Genomic DNA, 14897 nt, shown 5'->3' with positions numbered 1-14897 from the left:
AAGAGCAATCACCTTAATACTGAGCTGAAATGCTAAGTGGAGAAAGAACTATTATTGTCATGGCTGACCTGAATCTGGCAGGATTCTTTGTTGTTTGTGGCTTATATTTTTGAAATTGTTTTTCAGCTACTAAAACTATGGCTTCTCTATAAGCTGAACTCAGAAAATGACGGTCAATAACAGGAGAAGAAAAGACTGCTGCAATCCCACCTAAAGGCAAAAAGTTTGAACCTCTGGCTCGCAGTAATTTGCATGAAATTCACTGTTATTTTGTTTGCAGTGATTAAAGGTGAGCAACTTAGCCCTGTGTGGGATTTCATGACTTTGAAACACATTTAGTTAATTATTACATCTTAATTTATTTGCTACTCTAGAATAAACCTTGCTGTGGGAAGCAGAGCATAGGAAACACAAGATGGTGCTTTTCAGTGGTAAAGCTTCAGCTATGGTACTGTTTTTCACACTTGCAATATTAAACCACAGTATCCACAAGGGAGGTACCATAATAGCAAAATGCTATTAAAATGATGGTGTATTTTATAAGAGCTTCCAGTGTCTCTTATAATATTTGCAGATAATCTCAGTTTGTCAATTTGTTAAGTCATTATTCTCCATCTGTGATATCCAGTGATAACCAAATAGACTTTAATATTCCTTCTTATCAACATTAGTGAGCTCATCACTAACATGTTGAACAAAACCAAATGCAGGCATTAAAAAGCGGTGTAAAGACAAAATATTTTTATTCTAGCATGTGCTCAAGCATGCATAATAACCACTAATTAAAGTGTTAAGATCTTCATTTTAGAAAGACAGAAAGCCTTTGTACCCTACTAGCACATCTTTTTTGTGATTTGCTTTCTAGAATTAATGACCAAGGGCTTGTTTTGTCTGGCACGAGACAATTGCAATTTATCAGGTGCATGCACTAAAAGCCAGCAGCTACAATTAGGCATTCACTTGCATCAAATCTACTACCTCTAGCCAGTATGTGCACGTGACCTTAGATACCCAACTGGCAGGCACTTTGCCACCTTTGGAGAGGAACACAGGAAAATTTTCAACCTTTTCTTTATGGCCTGGGTGTTGGCAGACATACACACACACCCTTGCCACACAGACCAAGCAGGAGCCACTTCATCAGTGCAGAACTTATTTTAAAAAACAGATGGAGAAATACTGGTGGGAATGGGGCACTGGGGTTGTGTAGCTGGGAGAAAAGGAGACCTTATCGCTGTCTACAACTACCTGAAAGGACATTGTAGCATGGAGAGTGTTGGTCTCTTCTTCCAAGTAACAAGTGATAGGACAAGAGGAAATGGCCTTAAGTTGAGCCAGGAGAGGTTCAGATTGGATATTAGGAGAAAACTCTTCACGGAAAGGGTTGCCAGGCATTGGAACAGGCTGCCTGGGGAAGTGGTGGAGTCACCATCCCTGGAGGTGTTTAAAAGATGCCTAGATGAGGTTCTTTGGGACATGGTTTCAGGCTAGACATGAGGAAGAAAATTTTTTACAATGAAGGTGGTGAAACACTGGCCCAGGTTGCCCAGAGAGGTGGTAGATGTCCCATCCCTGGAGACATTCAAGGTCGGGCTGGACGGGGCTCTGAGCAACCTGATCTAGTTGAAGATGTCCCTGCTCATGGCAGGGGGTTGGACTAGATGAGCTTGGAAGGTCCCTTCCAACCCAAACTATTCTATGATTCTGTGGTTTAGTGGCAGTGTTGGGTTAATGGTTGGACTTGATGATCTTGAAGGTCTCTTCCAACCAAAAGAATTCTATGATTCCGTGAATGAGTGAGACCTCTGTGCTGTGCCTTAGAACTTTTGAGTTGGGTATTGGTTTGAGTGATAGCGATGTTTAGAAAGCACATTACATATTAGCACTGAGTTCCTAACAGAAGAGACCCAGGCCTCCCGTTTGCACATCCATGTGATAATGTTGTGTGCTCATAGCGTCTTCTCCCTGAACTGCAGTATTACAACTGAACACTAGAGAGCTCCTTTTACCAAAGACAGCTTAGCAAGATGAGGGCATGCTCTCCGAGAGAGGCGCCTTCCAAGTATTAATATTCCCCCCCTTTTTAGGGGAATTTTACTCATTTTTCATTTTTCTGTTAAAAATTAATGTTCTCAAGGGAAAGCTGTCTTTGCCAGAGTGATAGCTGCAGCTGTAACTCCAAATCTTCGACCCCCAACAAGACGGAGATTTTGCAGGACATGTAACTTGGGAACTAATTATACAATTTCAGAGATAGCAAAAAGTAAATCAAATGCTGCTGGCTTGGAAATTATAATTAAGTTTTCCTCAGAATAACAAACACACTCAATATGTGATTTATTATGACTATTACTGTATTAATGATAGCGATAGTCTATGTCAGGCACCTATGCAGAGTACATGTTTTCGTCTAAATTGCTGGATTACAGTCACAGATGTGGGATGAATTCTAACTAGCTCTCTGCAGTCACTCTGCTGATAACCTTAAGCCTTACAACACACAAGCTATTGCTAAACACTACTCTATTAGCAAGTGATATAACAGGATGGTGACTGGGTCTGCTTCTTTCATTAGCTGTGTTTGACCTGTTTCCACAGTTGCCTTTACCCTATCAGTCATTTATTCAAAACCAAAACAAAATCTCCTATGCTGTCACTGTAAGGGCATATGCATTCCTGCTTCTCAGGCACAAGCACTAGCTGCTGCAAGATGCTACAGCGATGTGACATCCTGTCATATTCCCCGTTAGAGATTTTGCCCCGGGATTGATTTATGGATATCCATGTCCTGAGATCAGCAGTGAGAGGGCACAAGATTTTGCATCCCAGGCAAGTCCTCTCTCACTCCCATCTCCATCTCCTGGAGTGCAAAGACTGAAAGAAGTCTATATGAAAACTTCAGAAAGGTTGGGGAATGCCTTGTTCCAGCTTCTCCTGGGCACTGAAGTGGTGCGTGGCCAGGGCACAGAGATAGCTGGCTCTGTTGAGACCTGTGGCAACAGCTGCTACTGAAGCTCTTCCCAAAAGCACTGGTACACTGATGCCCGCTTTCCTCGCTCCTGCCTCCTCGTCCCAGTGTGAACCAGAATACAAAAGTCAGTGAAATCCAGAGCAGAGAGCCTTAGTGCTCACACTGATCTTTCTCTTCCCAGTCCCAGTGTGCCCTCAGGGGGAGATCGCCACATCAGGAGACATGTTTTCAGCTCCTGCCTGTGTTGCTTGCAGAGCTCCTTTGTAGCTTTGGGCACATCTCTTTACCTTTCCTATGCCCTGTTGTTTCAGATTTGTTCAGTGATGAAGCTGAGGCCTGTTTTTTTCCACCATTTATTTGCCTTGTTCCCCTACCCAAACTAGGACCAGGAGGCTTCTACTGGGCAGGGGTGAGGGACTGTGTCTCGGTGAGTGCTTGTAATAAGGGCCAGGCCTGGGTGTAGGTGCCCCTTGTGTCCTGGCAGGAGGTCAGTGTCTGTGCAGCTGCTTGCACAGCTGGAGACCAGGCTGGCACAGCTGGCAGGGTGGTGAAAACAGGTGGGGACTCACTATTGCAGTTGTTCGATGACACTTTCAGCTGGATGGACCAATTCATTATGAATTAAAATGTTCCACATCTGATTAGATTACTTGCAGGCAGCCTGACAAGGCAAAAATGATTATCATTGTTTCTGCCTGGATGTTGAGGAGGATATTTTGCAGGAGAGAGTCAGACCTGATCAGGTTCACCTGGAAAGCCAAAGAAACAGTACTGAGTTTTGAGGAAGCTTCTCTTCCAGGACAGCCCGGCTGTGTTAATGACAGTGAGCTGACATGTGGCATTAACTTCTCGTCACTTGGTTTCCAAAACCAGCATGCAGCAGTGATAGCCGAGAGCCAAACTTCAGTGTTTTTTCTTTTTTTCAACCTACAGTCCTCTGAAAATATATAGATGTGAAGATAGAGAGGATTTTCAGCATAGGGCTGCTCCAAAGAAGGTCAGTGTGGGAGGAGAGAGGCTGCCTTTTGGTTCATTTGAAATTCTTCTCTTTTCCAAACTGCTCTGTATGAGCCTTGGCTGTGTTGTTCTGCAGCCCGTGCACTGGCTCACATACACACAGAATGAGTCTCCAACATGGCACTCCTCATCTCTCTTCCTAAATGGCCTTGAACTATGCAGAGGATCTGCCTCTACCTTTGGGAACAGAGGGCACATAATGACAGAAAATTTAACAAAATGCAGCCTGGAGTTGCTGAACTGCAGCTAGAAAATGAAAGGGTGTGGTGGAGTCAGGGCTAGCACATCCCTCGCAAAACCTCATTTCTCAGAAAATTGTGGTTTATTGTTTCCAGCCCTGGGAGCTCACATTACACCCCAGCCAAACCTAGCAGGGCCCTGTCATTCATCAGTCGGTTTTATGGCATGACAGGAGTCTGCAAAGTTAGAGGCCAGTTAAACAAATTAAAAAATTTAATGGGATCCTCTGACTACATCTTGCAAAAGAAAAAAAGGAAATGCCTTGGGATAGCTTTTCTTCATAGGGAGGATCATATGGGGCCCCAAAAGATGAGAACAGCAAGGTGGCCATTGGAGAGAAAAGCTTGCAAAATTTTACAAAGGAAATTAAAATGTGACTTCTGTCAAGTCACCCCTCATGGGCCTGTCTTTTCTCATCAACATTTCAGACCCTGTGATATTAAGAAAAAATGAAAATGCTAGCTGTCACTGTGAACTACTTCTCCCCTCTAATTTTGTTTTGCTTCGACTGTCCAGAGAGCAAAGCTTTTGGGAGGTATCCAAGACCTCAGTGTCTGAGGAACTCTTTCTAGAAACTAAATATAACAGCCCTGCCAATTTAGCTGACAGATGTGGTTATTTCGGTGAAAAAGTGCCCTGGGAACTTCTAATCCCCCTCCTAATAAATAAATAAATAAATAAATAAATTAATCCCCCACTATCACTTTATTCATCTCCCCAAAACATTTTGGTACGTGGGCTTAGGAAAAATGCCTCATTTAATATCATTTTTATAAACGGCTATTGAGTGGATCGTGATCTGTAGGCTATTCTTTTCATCAAGATGTCACCTATTGTCAAGTCTGACTAATAAGAGTTTATAGACCAGCAGTGAGTAGAAGCGATCTCAGTGACATAAACACAAACTCAGCAGTTCAGCTTACTGCAGCTTAGCACGGATTACTTTCCCATGGCAGACGCCAGCCTCATGCCAAAAAAGACTAACCCCCTCTTTATGATTTTTCTCTTCTTCGCAATTGTCGATCTATGTAAATACATACATAACTAGAAATAGACCTAAGCTGCAAAGTGTGGATCTCTGCAGCACTTCTTTGATGTTGGGCTGTGCCTGAATTTTCCTTCAGGCTCCTTTTCAGTCCTTTCCCTTATAAAACTACTCCAAGCAAGCTTGGTGTGTTTTTACCATTTTTATCAACAGATCTGTTTAAGCAGTAGTGTTATAAATGATATTGACTCTCAGGTAATACATTTTTTTTCTCTCCATCTTTTCCCGAGGCAGGATTGAGAGTACAGAGGAGTACTGTGGTTTGACAGAGTGGTTTGTTTGCTACTGTTATTATTTTTGTTTTTACTGGAGAGTATTGGCCTTTTGCACTGAGAAGGTGATGATGAGGGTCACTAAAATCCTTGAGTCTTGCGGGGAATCACTCATTATTCTTGAAGCAGCTTCCAGGGAAGGTCTGTCTCAGCATATGTGACCTCTAATCTACAAAGCAAAAGGTTGCCTTGTGCCTGAGGGACAGAGCTATGGAATGGCCTCAATAATAGTTAAGATATGCTGGTTCTTGGAGCATCTCTGAAAGCCTCTAGACAGCCTGCAAGAAAAATGAAGGACCTAGGACGTGGCAGTAAGGTCAGATGGAACTTCAGCCAGGTCGCTGAATCTAATGTGATGTCCCAGGGATGGAAGAAAAGAGCAGGTGTAATGTGCTAGGACTGGCCTACTAGAGGTGACAGAAAACCCTCCAGAGAGGCATTGCTGAGCGGGTTTGGTAACAGCAAGCATGTTAGATTTGCTCTCAAACTGTGGCTTGTTTTGATTTCTACACCTTCCAGGCTCCAAATGCTGTCCAGAAAGCCTCCATACCCCCATTGCAGGAATCCTAGGAGTGTTTCAGCTGAACTGCAGATGACTTTTGGCTTTGGGCTGAAGCCATGGGAAATTTTTTAAGCTCCAAACTAGGCAAAGCTGAGCACTTTGTTTTAAAAATTGTTTAACAATAGAAATTCAAAGGTTACAATTTCCTACTGATTGAGAAAAAAAAGCTGGAGTAGAATCATACAGGAGAAATCAGCTGAAGCACATTAAGTGAGTATGGGTGGGCATAATAAAGCAAGCGAGACTCATCTCCTTGGAGAAAGGCTTTGAAAGGAGAGAGTCCTGTGGTCTCCACTAGCAGGAGGAGATTAAAATCCTGCGCTCATATATGTGCGCTCATCTTGGGGAACATGAAGAAAAAACACATCTCCCCAGAACATTTCAGGCAAGCGAAGAGTTTGCATTCACATGGATAAAAGGTGTGTAAGTATTGTTAGCACATATAGCTCATAACTCTAACATTGCCAGCTTTGTAGCCCCAAAACTAATTTTGAAACATTGCAGTAACAATGTAACAAAGCTCAATGCCAGCAAATATAGGGGAGAAAGTGATTTTAGCCAAAACTAAACAGGATTTGCACATGCTCTCACACCCTCATGTGTTCTTCATCCTGTTGTATCCCTGGATTAGGGTTTATTTTTCTCTCCTTATCTGGGTGTTTGATGGCTCTAAGCCTGTTATTTTCTTCCTTGCATCACTTCTTTAGGGCTTTGGTTTATAGTCTGTCCTCTGATTAATTCTCCGTGTAGTCTGTCTTCAGCTTAGGGAGGTCCTGGTAAGCTGCACATAGATGTGCTGGCATCTTGATGACTTAGGTGCCACCTGCATGGGCCATTCTCACAGCACTTCTTCCACTGGTGCTTCCACAGCCAGATAATCACTTTTGTTCAGAATTGCCTTAATATTTTAATTACAAATTCCTTGAGTGTTGCGACATATTTTACCTGTCCACAACAGATGTACGAGGGTGCAGGTGAGCACTGAAGAGCAAGGATCACTGGGGAGGGTCCAATTTATCCTACCTCAGTTTCAAGGGTCACTTAGGTGCATGGTCTATGGAACAAATGGAGAGCGAGAAGGGAGCACTGAAAAGCTACCCCAAATATCCCCAGCTGCCGCTTCCTCCATATTGCTTCCTCCTCACACCGCCCTTCTCCACTAGCTACTGAACTGGATTTTCAAATTAATTCCCTTGAGAAGCTGTACAGGTTTTTATTGCTTTGGTTTTAACTGATCTGTGAATTTCTCAGACATTTTGGGAAGACAGTAGCTGATGCTTGGTGATGTTTGCAGGTGAGCAGCAGATCTGTGTGACAGGTTTCCAGCATCGGTATTAGATTAGGTTGTTCTAATGGCACTTGAAAACTTACTTTTGCTTTAACACAGCCAGAGCTCCTCACTACACCTTGGTGTAAGAAGACTAGTGAGAAGAAGCAGTGTCCAGAGTGGCTCATGAATGCGTTGTTTTATCCAGAGTGTTTGTTCAACATAAACACTAGAAAGTTAAGCACTGTAAAACAAAACTGTAGCTACTTGCAAAAATAAAATCCAAAGAAGTCACCTGAAAAAAAAGAAGTTTTGTCCCTTTCCCAGTAGCTTTTATGGAAACTTTCACCCTCCTCAAGTTACAGAGACTCCATGTGGCTTATTCTGCAATATAGATTTTAATATTTTTGCTAAAATTTATTCCAGCTGTTGCTAATTATAGAAATATGCATAATATTATTATACAGAGTCTTGACTGGACTTGGTGCAGATTTATTCATTTGTAATTTTTCCATCTTAAATCCAAATATTAAAAAATAGATGAAAGGAAAGAAAGGTAATTGTAACCACTGGCTTCTAGTTCACCATGATGAAATTGAGCTCGCTCACTAATCAGACAATAAATGTAGAGATTTCCTGATTTTATCCAACTGTCTGATTTTGTCAGACCACTTGCAGTGACTGCAATTCAATTGAAACTCGGGATGCCAGAAGATCTTATTTATGAATCAGTTACTTTAGGAGAGAACTGATACTGAATTCTGGCTCAAAGATGCCCAGGAAACAGAACTGACTGAATCTGGATAGGGAACAGGCTTGGGTCTTTAATCTCTGTTCTTATTTTGACATCTAAACTTCCAAGAGACAACTACATTGAGGAATGTACAGCCAACTCCGAAGGCTGAATTGAACTGACTCAGATCAGTCCAAACTGAAAATGCCTCCTTTGCCTTGCCAAAATCAGATTCTTCTTCCAAATCCAATGCCTCCCTGCAGGAGCAGTATGAATCCCAACTGCTAAATATTGATCAGAGTACTGTGCTCAAATCTGTTTCTTATGCTGCATTTGACTTGGGTGCCCTGTGCCGTTCAGTATCCAACTTTACAGCTGTGTGACAATTCGCATGTGCCCTTGCATGGCCTTGTAGGGAGCATATGGTAGCAGAGTTACTGTCTGTCAGCAAAGTTGTACTTTTAAAACAGCTTCTATTTAGCAAGATCCCGATGTCAAACAGCCTCACACCCATTCTGACCTGCTTGTGCTCAGAAACAATGTTCCAGGTGGAGAAAAAATGCAGTGCAGCGCTATGCACTGTAAGTGAAATTAATGTTGGGTCATCTAAGTGTCCCTCATTCGCTCATGCAGAAATGGGCCTATCTTGAGTTGGGTTTTCCCTTTTTAATTTCTGTGGTTCTGAGTCATTAGTTGATTTCCATGAAGTACATAAAAATTCAACTTAAACTGTCTTGTGCTTAATCAGCATTAAATAGATGAATGTTAGAAGTGATAATTCTTATGGCTCAAGCCCTATAGGCTACACTTTTCCCTTGATCTGATGCCATAAAAAAGGATGTTTCAGGCAAGGGCAAGGCTGAGAACTCTCTTTGGCTTTGGGACATTTCTGCAGTGCTTCTAGAGAAGGAAAAGTGCAGATCCATGCTCAATATGGTCAGGAAAATTTCTTTCTCTCCTCCTCTCCTCAACACAGGGTTCTACACACCCAAATCAAGTGCATAAAAATGGAAAGTACCAATCTCCTCAGCTGATGAATGAATCCACTGGAGTGGGCAACTTCAGCAGCCTATGTCATAGTCTGTCTCTGCTCTGTAGGTGATGAATCCCATTATTCTCATTACTGGGATTTGTCCCACCTCTGTTTTGTCCATGACCTTCAATCTGCGATGACCAAACTCAAGTCATTCTGCACCATTTGCTGGATGCCTCTCCCCTTTCAAATCAAGGATGTTCCACCCACCACGGTCATTCAAAGACCCTGTACAATCCTGCCCATAGACTGAGGCTTAACCTGAGTCTCTTCAAAGGCAGAAAATGCATTTGTTGTATGAGCTGAAAAAGAGATTCCCTCTAATCCAGTAACAACTATGGCAAGCTTTTTCTCAGCTTGAAATCTCTCATTTTACACAAGCATATGAAACAGGTGACAAATGGATGTGAAAATGGGTCATGAAGGATTCTGTGTTACTTGCCATCTGTGTCAGGGATGGGAAATGTGCGTCCATGGGGATCCACCAGGCAGCGCTTTCCATGTGTTATCTTCTTGTTGATATTGCTTTGTAAAGACTGAGGGGTTTGAATTTTCAGGGCTAATATTTGGCACATTCTGTGACTGCCACAGGGAGAAGGCTTATTAGGGGGTTGTGGGCTGAACTTTGAAATACTATGTCCCTATTGAAAAAGAGACGCCATCCTGAGGATATTTGATTTCTTTATCTCCTAAAGATCACAGGACCAGGGCAAAAACTTTTCCTCTCCTGCTTGTATTAATAATAGTACTTCTGGCTCTTGGCCATGGTTGAAAATGGAAGGAAAAACAAACTTTCACTGGGCTGTAGGAAGGATTCACCAAACACTAACTTTTTGTAGCCTGTATAGACCTAGAAGCAAATTGATAACAAGCAAAAAGGATCATAATTAGGATTTCTCCAGCCCAGTCTGGCACAGCGTTTCACTGCACTGTTGTATCTCCCAAGTTCAAATCCTACTTGGTTAAACAGAACGATGCCCCTGCACCGAACTCCTTGGAGGTGCTCTGAACCACACGGATTGCTGCCATCTGTCCAGAGCTCTTCCAACACAGATGGCGCATTCAATTCAAGATGCCAAACTCGGTTCCAGGTTTTGCAACACTCCTTTATTTAAGATGGCAATTTCCTTTAATAGCTGGCAGAACCTGGTAGCTGGCTGGCTCATTCTTTTTTTAAATTTTATTTTATTTTATTTTATTTTATTTTATTTTATTTTATTTTATTTTATTTTATTTTATTTTATTTTATTTTATTTTATTTTATTTTATTTTATTTTATTTTTTCTTTTAACCACAGCAACATAATCTGTATCAACTGAGGATTATATGCATGGCAGATACAGAGTTTCATCCCGGGGCTACTGAAATGAATTGCAAAACCATTCAGTGACTGACTACAAGCAGAAATCAATTATACCAGTTACCAAATGCCTTAGTTTAAACGTAAAATTATTTGTTCAGACAGCAAGAAACTATTTACATGTGCTACTTTTGAAATTTACCTCTAGCTATGACCATATGGTAATTTAACTTTTAAATTGTATTTACCGCATTCTTATAATTTAATCAGTCAATGCAAAGCCAAACTCTTCAGAACTCCATGTTTAAGCTTGAAACTCAAAACTTTTGCAGTTTCTCTCTGCCTTTGAGCAGTCACCATCTTCAGATAACAACAGATCAATCAATGCTCAGCCCTTTGAAGTTTAACAGTTCAAATGTGTCTACTGCCTTGTATACCCTGCCGTATGTTTTACTCTGAGTGGAGGCTAAACTTTCCTACTTCAGAAGTAATGAGCTCTGCTCAATTAGCAGAGCAAGTTCTTTTGAGCATCGTGTGTAATTAGTTTCAAGGTCTCTAGTTTTAACAGCCATTTGTTAACAATCTTTTTATATAGCTGGCATGGAACTTGTGATTCAAATACAAGTAGGCAGTCAAATAGCTGGAGTGCTTCAGCTACACACACGATTCCAGAACCCAGCTAGGCTTTTCTGAGAAGCAATTTGGCTTTACATTTCAGAAGCAATGACATGGCTACTTTAGGTAGAGAAAAAATCAAGGCTTGCACGAGGAGGAAATGCTTCTTATTAGACCAGATATTTCTGGAAGTGGCAAAGCAGCTTTGGAACAAACCATCCCATCACTGGATTCTCTTCTTTGTCTCTCTCTTTCCTCTCTTTCTCTATGTCTGTGCCTGCCTATGTGTGTACAGACTTAAGACTCCATATACAGTGGTGTTCAATGTGTATTCTCCTGCTCTCTGAATTCTGGCTTTTTGCAGTGAGTTTTTATAGGTGGACATGACTTCTGGCAATAGACAACATCTTGAATTCAGTCAGTGACAGTGACTGCTGCATGACTAGGTAATGTTTCCCTTTGTCGATCAAAAGGAGAAGACTATGTGCTTGTATTTCAGCAGGTCTTGGTGTGGAGAACAGGTCTTCCTCCATGGCTGACTTGAGCACTGCTTTCTCTCTTTCACTTGTTTGCTTGAGGGAGGAAAGGAATTATCTGGTTTATCTTGGAGAAGTGAGAATACATTTTCCTATCACAAAAGAAACTTGACAAATAATTGTTAACTACGCTTTGTGCATAACATTGTGATAAGTGCATTAAAAAAAAAAAAAGAGAAAACAAATAGGATTTTTCTCCCTTGCAAACTCTACGTTTCCATGCCAATAGCCACCATTGGTGCCCTCCTAAGCAGCATGAGGGCAGAAGTAGTCCTGAATGCACCAGGACTGCCATCGCTTTCCACGCTTTTTGATGTTGTCAAGCATGGTGAGTTATGAAAACGAATGGGAAATCGTAAATCTGTATAGGAAGCGATGTTATTTATTTTGGAGAGTACGTCTGTTGCAATCTGGCTGTACGTGACTGTCATAAGATATTGTCTGCAAATCCCTTGATTAGAAAAATGGTCTTTTATCACCTCTTCAATATTTGCTGGTTTAGACCTCTGTATTTTTGTGAGCTTTATGTGGCAAACTATTTAAGCTCGAAGGGTGGACAGTGGGACTTGTGACAAAGCAGGGACGTGTACCACAGTTTTGGATAATGAATGGAGAGACCCGTCCCCTGACCCAACACTGGCTTGCCTGATGGCAGCCCTGGGCCCTGTTTCATGGCAGGAGCGGGCTATTGGTGGGTTGCCCCCAACCTGGGATAAAGGAGCGGGACAGAAGGTTGGCAGACATCAGTGAGAAAGGCTATGTGGACATTGATGCACACTGAAAATGAAGTATGGGGATTCTGTCGGGAGGGACAGCCTGCCGAAGCCCAGCTGGGCTGCTGGGTGCACTGGGTTTGTTTGAGTCACATTAGCAGTGCTGCTGACCCCCCTTTAGGCTGCCTAGCTTACCTGTGTGTGGTACCTCTGCCCCAGAGAATAGTTAGACCCTCAGCTGCCCATTTTAGAACTACAGGGGATTGCAGATTTTGTTTGGTGCAGTAATTTAGGATTTCAAACATTACCTAGAGGTCATTTCAACCTTTAAATCTTACATGTTGGTTTTGCTTTCATCTACATTACAGTCCGTCTTTCCCTTCAACCCCCCTGCCACTAACTGACATTTTAATTTATGTCAATAACAAGTCCCAGTTCCACCTTTTAGGTATGGCTTCAGTAGTGACTTTTTTTTTCCCAGGGCTGCTGGGAACTTGTGGGCTTTGGTACTTCGGTGCCTCTGAATACCAGGCTGTTTCTGTGCCCATGCACAGATGTTGGAGTCTAGCTTTACCTGTCCAAGCCATGCAACTTTGGTGAAAATGAATAGCCACGCACCACCACAAATGGTTTCCCATGCTGGGGAAAACTCCAGGGAGCCGAATGCCAAAATCTCATCAGCTGCTTAAAGGGAAAGTTTGAGCGATGGCCCTGCTTCTGGTGGAGTTTCCTTCTGTTCCGGATGTAAACACGCTGTCCTAGTCGGACTTAACTGTTATTTTTAGCTATGACAAAAGTGCATCTGAAAAGCCTGTTCTGTTGCACTTGGAAAATACCAGATCACTCAAAGTGCCAAATATGCTGGGGGAAAAAGCATTCCTGGAGAGGGCTTGCCCCGGACAGTCTGCATGAACTCTTCACAGCTTCCGCTCCCCTCTTCTTCCCACACACGCACACACGCACAGAACAGCTTGGAACTGCACAGGCTGGTGCTGAACCATGCTCAGCAGATCTTTTTTCAGGAACAACTTCAAAGTATGTCCAGTATCTTCATTCACCTAACTGAACCTAAGCTTCTTTGCTAAGCAGTTTTATTACTTTGGTTATAAGCAGGAGGTTTTATTTAAACAGGAAAAAGCATTAAAGGAGTGTTCGTTTTTCTGTTTTCTGAAAAAGCCGTGGCTGCCTACCTTTTATACGTGGCTGAGTAGCTGATCAGAACAGAGCATTTCCTTACGCGAAAGTTGATGGGAATTGTCACTAACACAAGAAAGGTCACATTTGGGAGGAGGCAGACATAGTGCAGGCACCGAAGTAATGCTTTGGAGAAGGCAGCCCTCTGGTGTTTTTGGAAGGACAAGTGATGGACCAGAGTAGAGAAAACAAGTTCCATGGCACTAAACCGTCTTTCCCACCAGCAAGACACAGTGAGGACTGTTTGACACAGACGATGCTGCAGCCTGGATGGTGTGGACAAGCACCCACGCTGTGGAGCAGTGTGGATGCAGTGGAGCAGCACTGATACTGTGTATCAGCACGCGTGCTGTGGATGCTGTGGAGCAGCGTGGATGCTGTGGAGCCGGCTGGGACGTTCCCAGTCCCTAGATAAGCACGGACCGCAGGGAGGCTAGTCTTGCCGCGACCGGCCATGGAGGGGGATGCCCGTGGAGGGATGGGGGAGGCCCTGGCACCAGGGAGGGCAGCCTTGCACTTGTCTTCCGCGGGTGACAGGGGCGACCCGCCGCACCAGGGCTCCGCTCCCAGCCCCGCAGCACACCTCGCCCGCGGGCGGCACGGCCTCGCGTGGGTGCTGCCGTGCCGGGAGAGCCTCCCTCTCTGCTGTGCGGGGGCCACCCCGGGCAGAGCCCACCCCGCCGGCGGGCCGAGGTGGCGGCGGGGGTGACAGCGCGGCAAGGAGCATGCGTGCGGGGGGAGGAGGAGGAGGTAGAGGAGGAGGAGGGATGGCGCGGGGAGGCGGCCGCTGTTTATTTGCAGCCGGGCAGGCTGCGCCTCGGCAGAGCGCGAGTGGCCGGCGGCGGTCCCGCTGCCCGCCCCGCACCATGCGGGCGCCGCTGCCTTCCCGCGCCGCGGCGGCAGCGGAGCCGGGGCAGCCAGCGCGGCGCCCCGCACCCGCGCCATGGTGACGGGCCCGGCGCTGGGCTCCCGCTGCCGGGACCGAGCCGCGCCGCCCTCCCCCGACCCGTCCCCGCCGTCGGCGGGCGGGCGGCGCGGCGGAGCGGTGGCAGCGGCGGTGCTGGCGGGGCTGTGCGCCCTGTGCTACGGCAACTCTCTGCGGGGCGAGTTCGTGCATGACGACGTCTGGGCCATCGTGAACAACCCCGACGTGAGGGCGGCCGCTCCCGTGGCCGCCGCTTTCTCCAACGACTTCTGGGGCAAGCGGATGGCCGAGAACACCAGCCACAAGTCTTACCGACCCCTCTGCGTTCTCACCTTCAAGTAAGTGCCCTGCGCCGGCGCGGAGGCCGGCCCCGGGTCGGGGGCAAGGGGTGTCCCCGGGCACCGCCGCCTCCCGTCCCGTGGCTTCGTGATTCAGCATTTCTGCCAGGAGCTGTACGGGACGGGCTGTGCCCCG

General features: G+C 44.7%; 1 protein-coding gene across 8 annotated transcripts in view; it reads left to right on the top strand.

Annotated features, from left to right (window-relative positions):
- The first annotated feature begins 12513 nt into the window (after positions 1-12513).
- The window catches only part of TMTC1 (transmembrane O-mannosyltransferase targeting cadherins 1), a 174631-nt gene continuing 172247 nt past the window's right edge, over positions 12514-14897 (top strand). For all 8 annotated transcript variants that reach the window (XR_014185130.1, XR_014185131.1, XR_014185132.1 and 5 more), the window contains exon 1: positions 12514-14761. Coding sequence is in view for 4 of the 8 variants with exons in the window: in XM_082062646.1 (XP_081918772.1) it covers positions 14442-14761 (320 nt within the window). In the remaining 4 variants the exon portion in view is untranslated. The remainder of the gene's footprint in view (positions 14762-14897) is intronic.

This window comes from Streptopelia decaocto, assembly GCF_964273445.1.
Source record: "Streptopelia decaocto genome assembly, chromosome: 1".
NCBI lineage: Eukaryota > Metazoa > Chordata > Aves > Columbiformes > Columbidae > Streptopelia > Streptopelia decaocto.
Note: the sequence above shows the minus strand (reverse complement) of the source record. Positions and strands in the feature narration are given on the sequence as shown.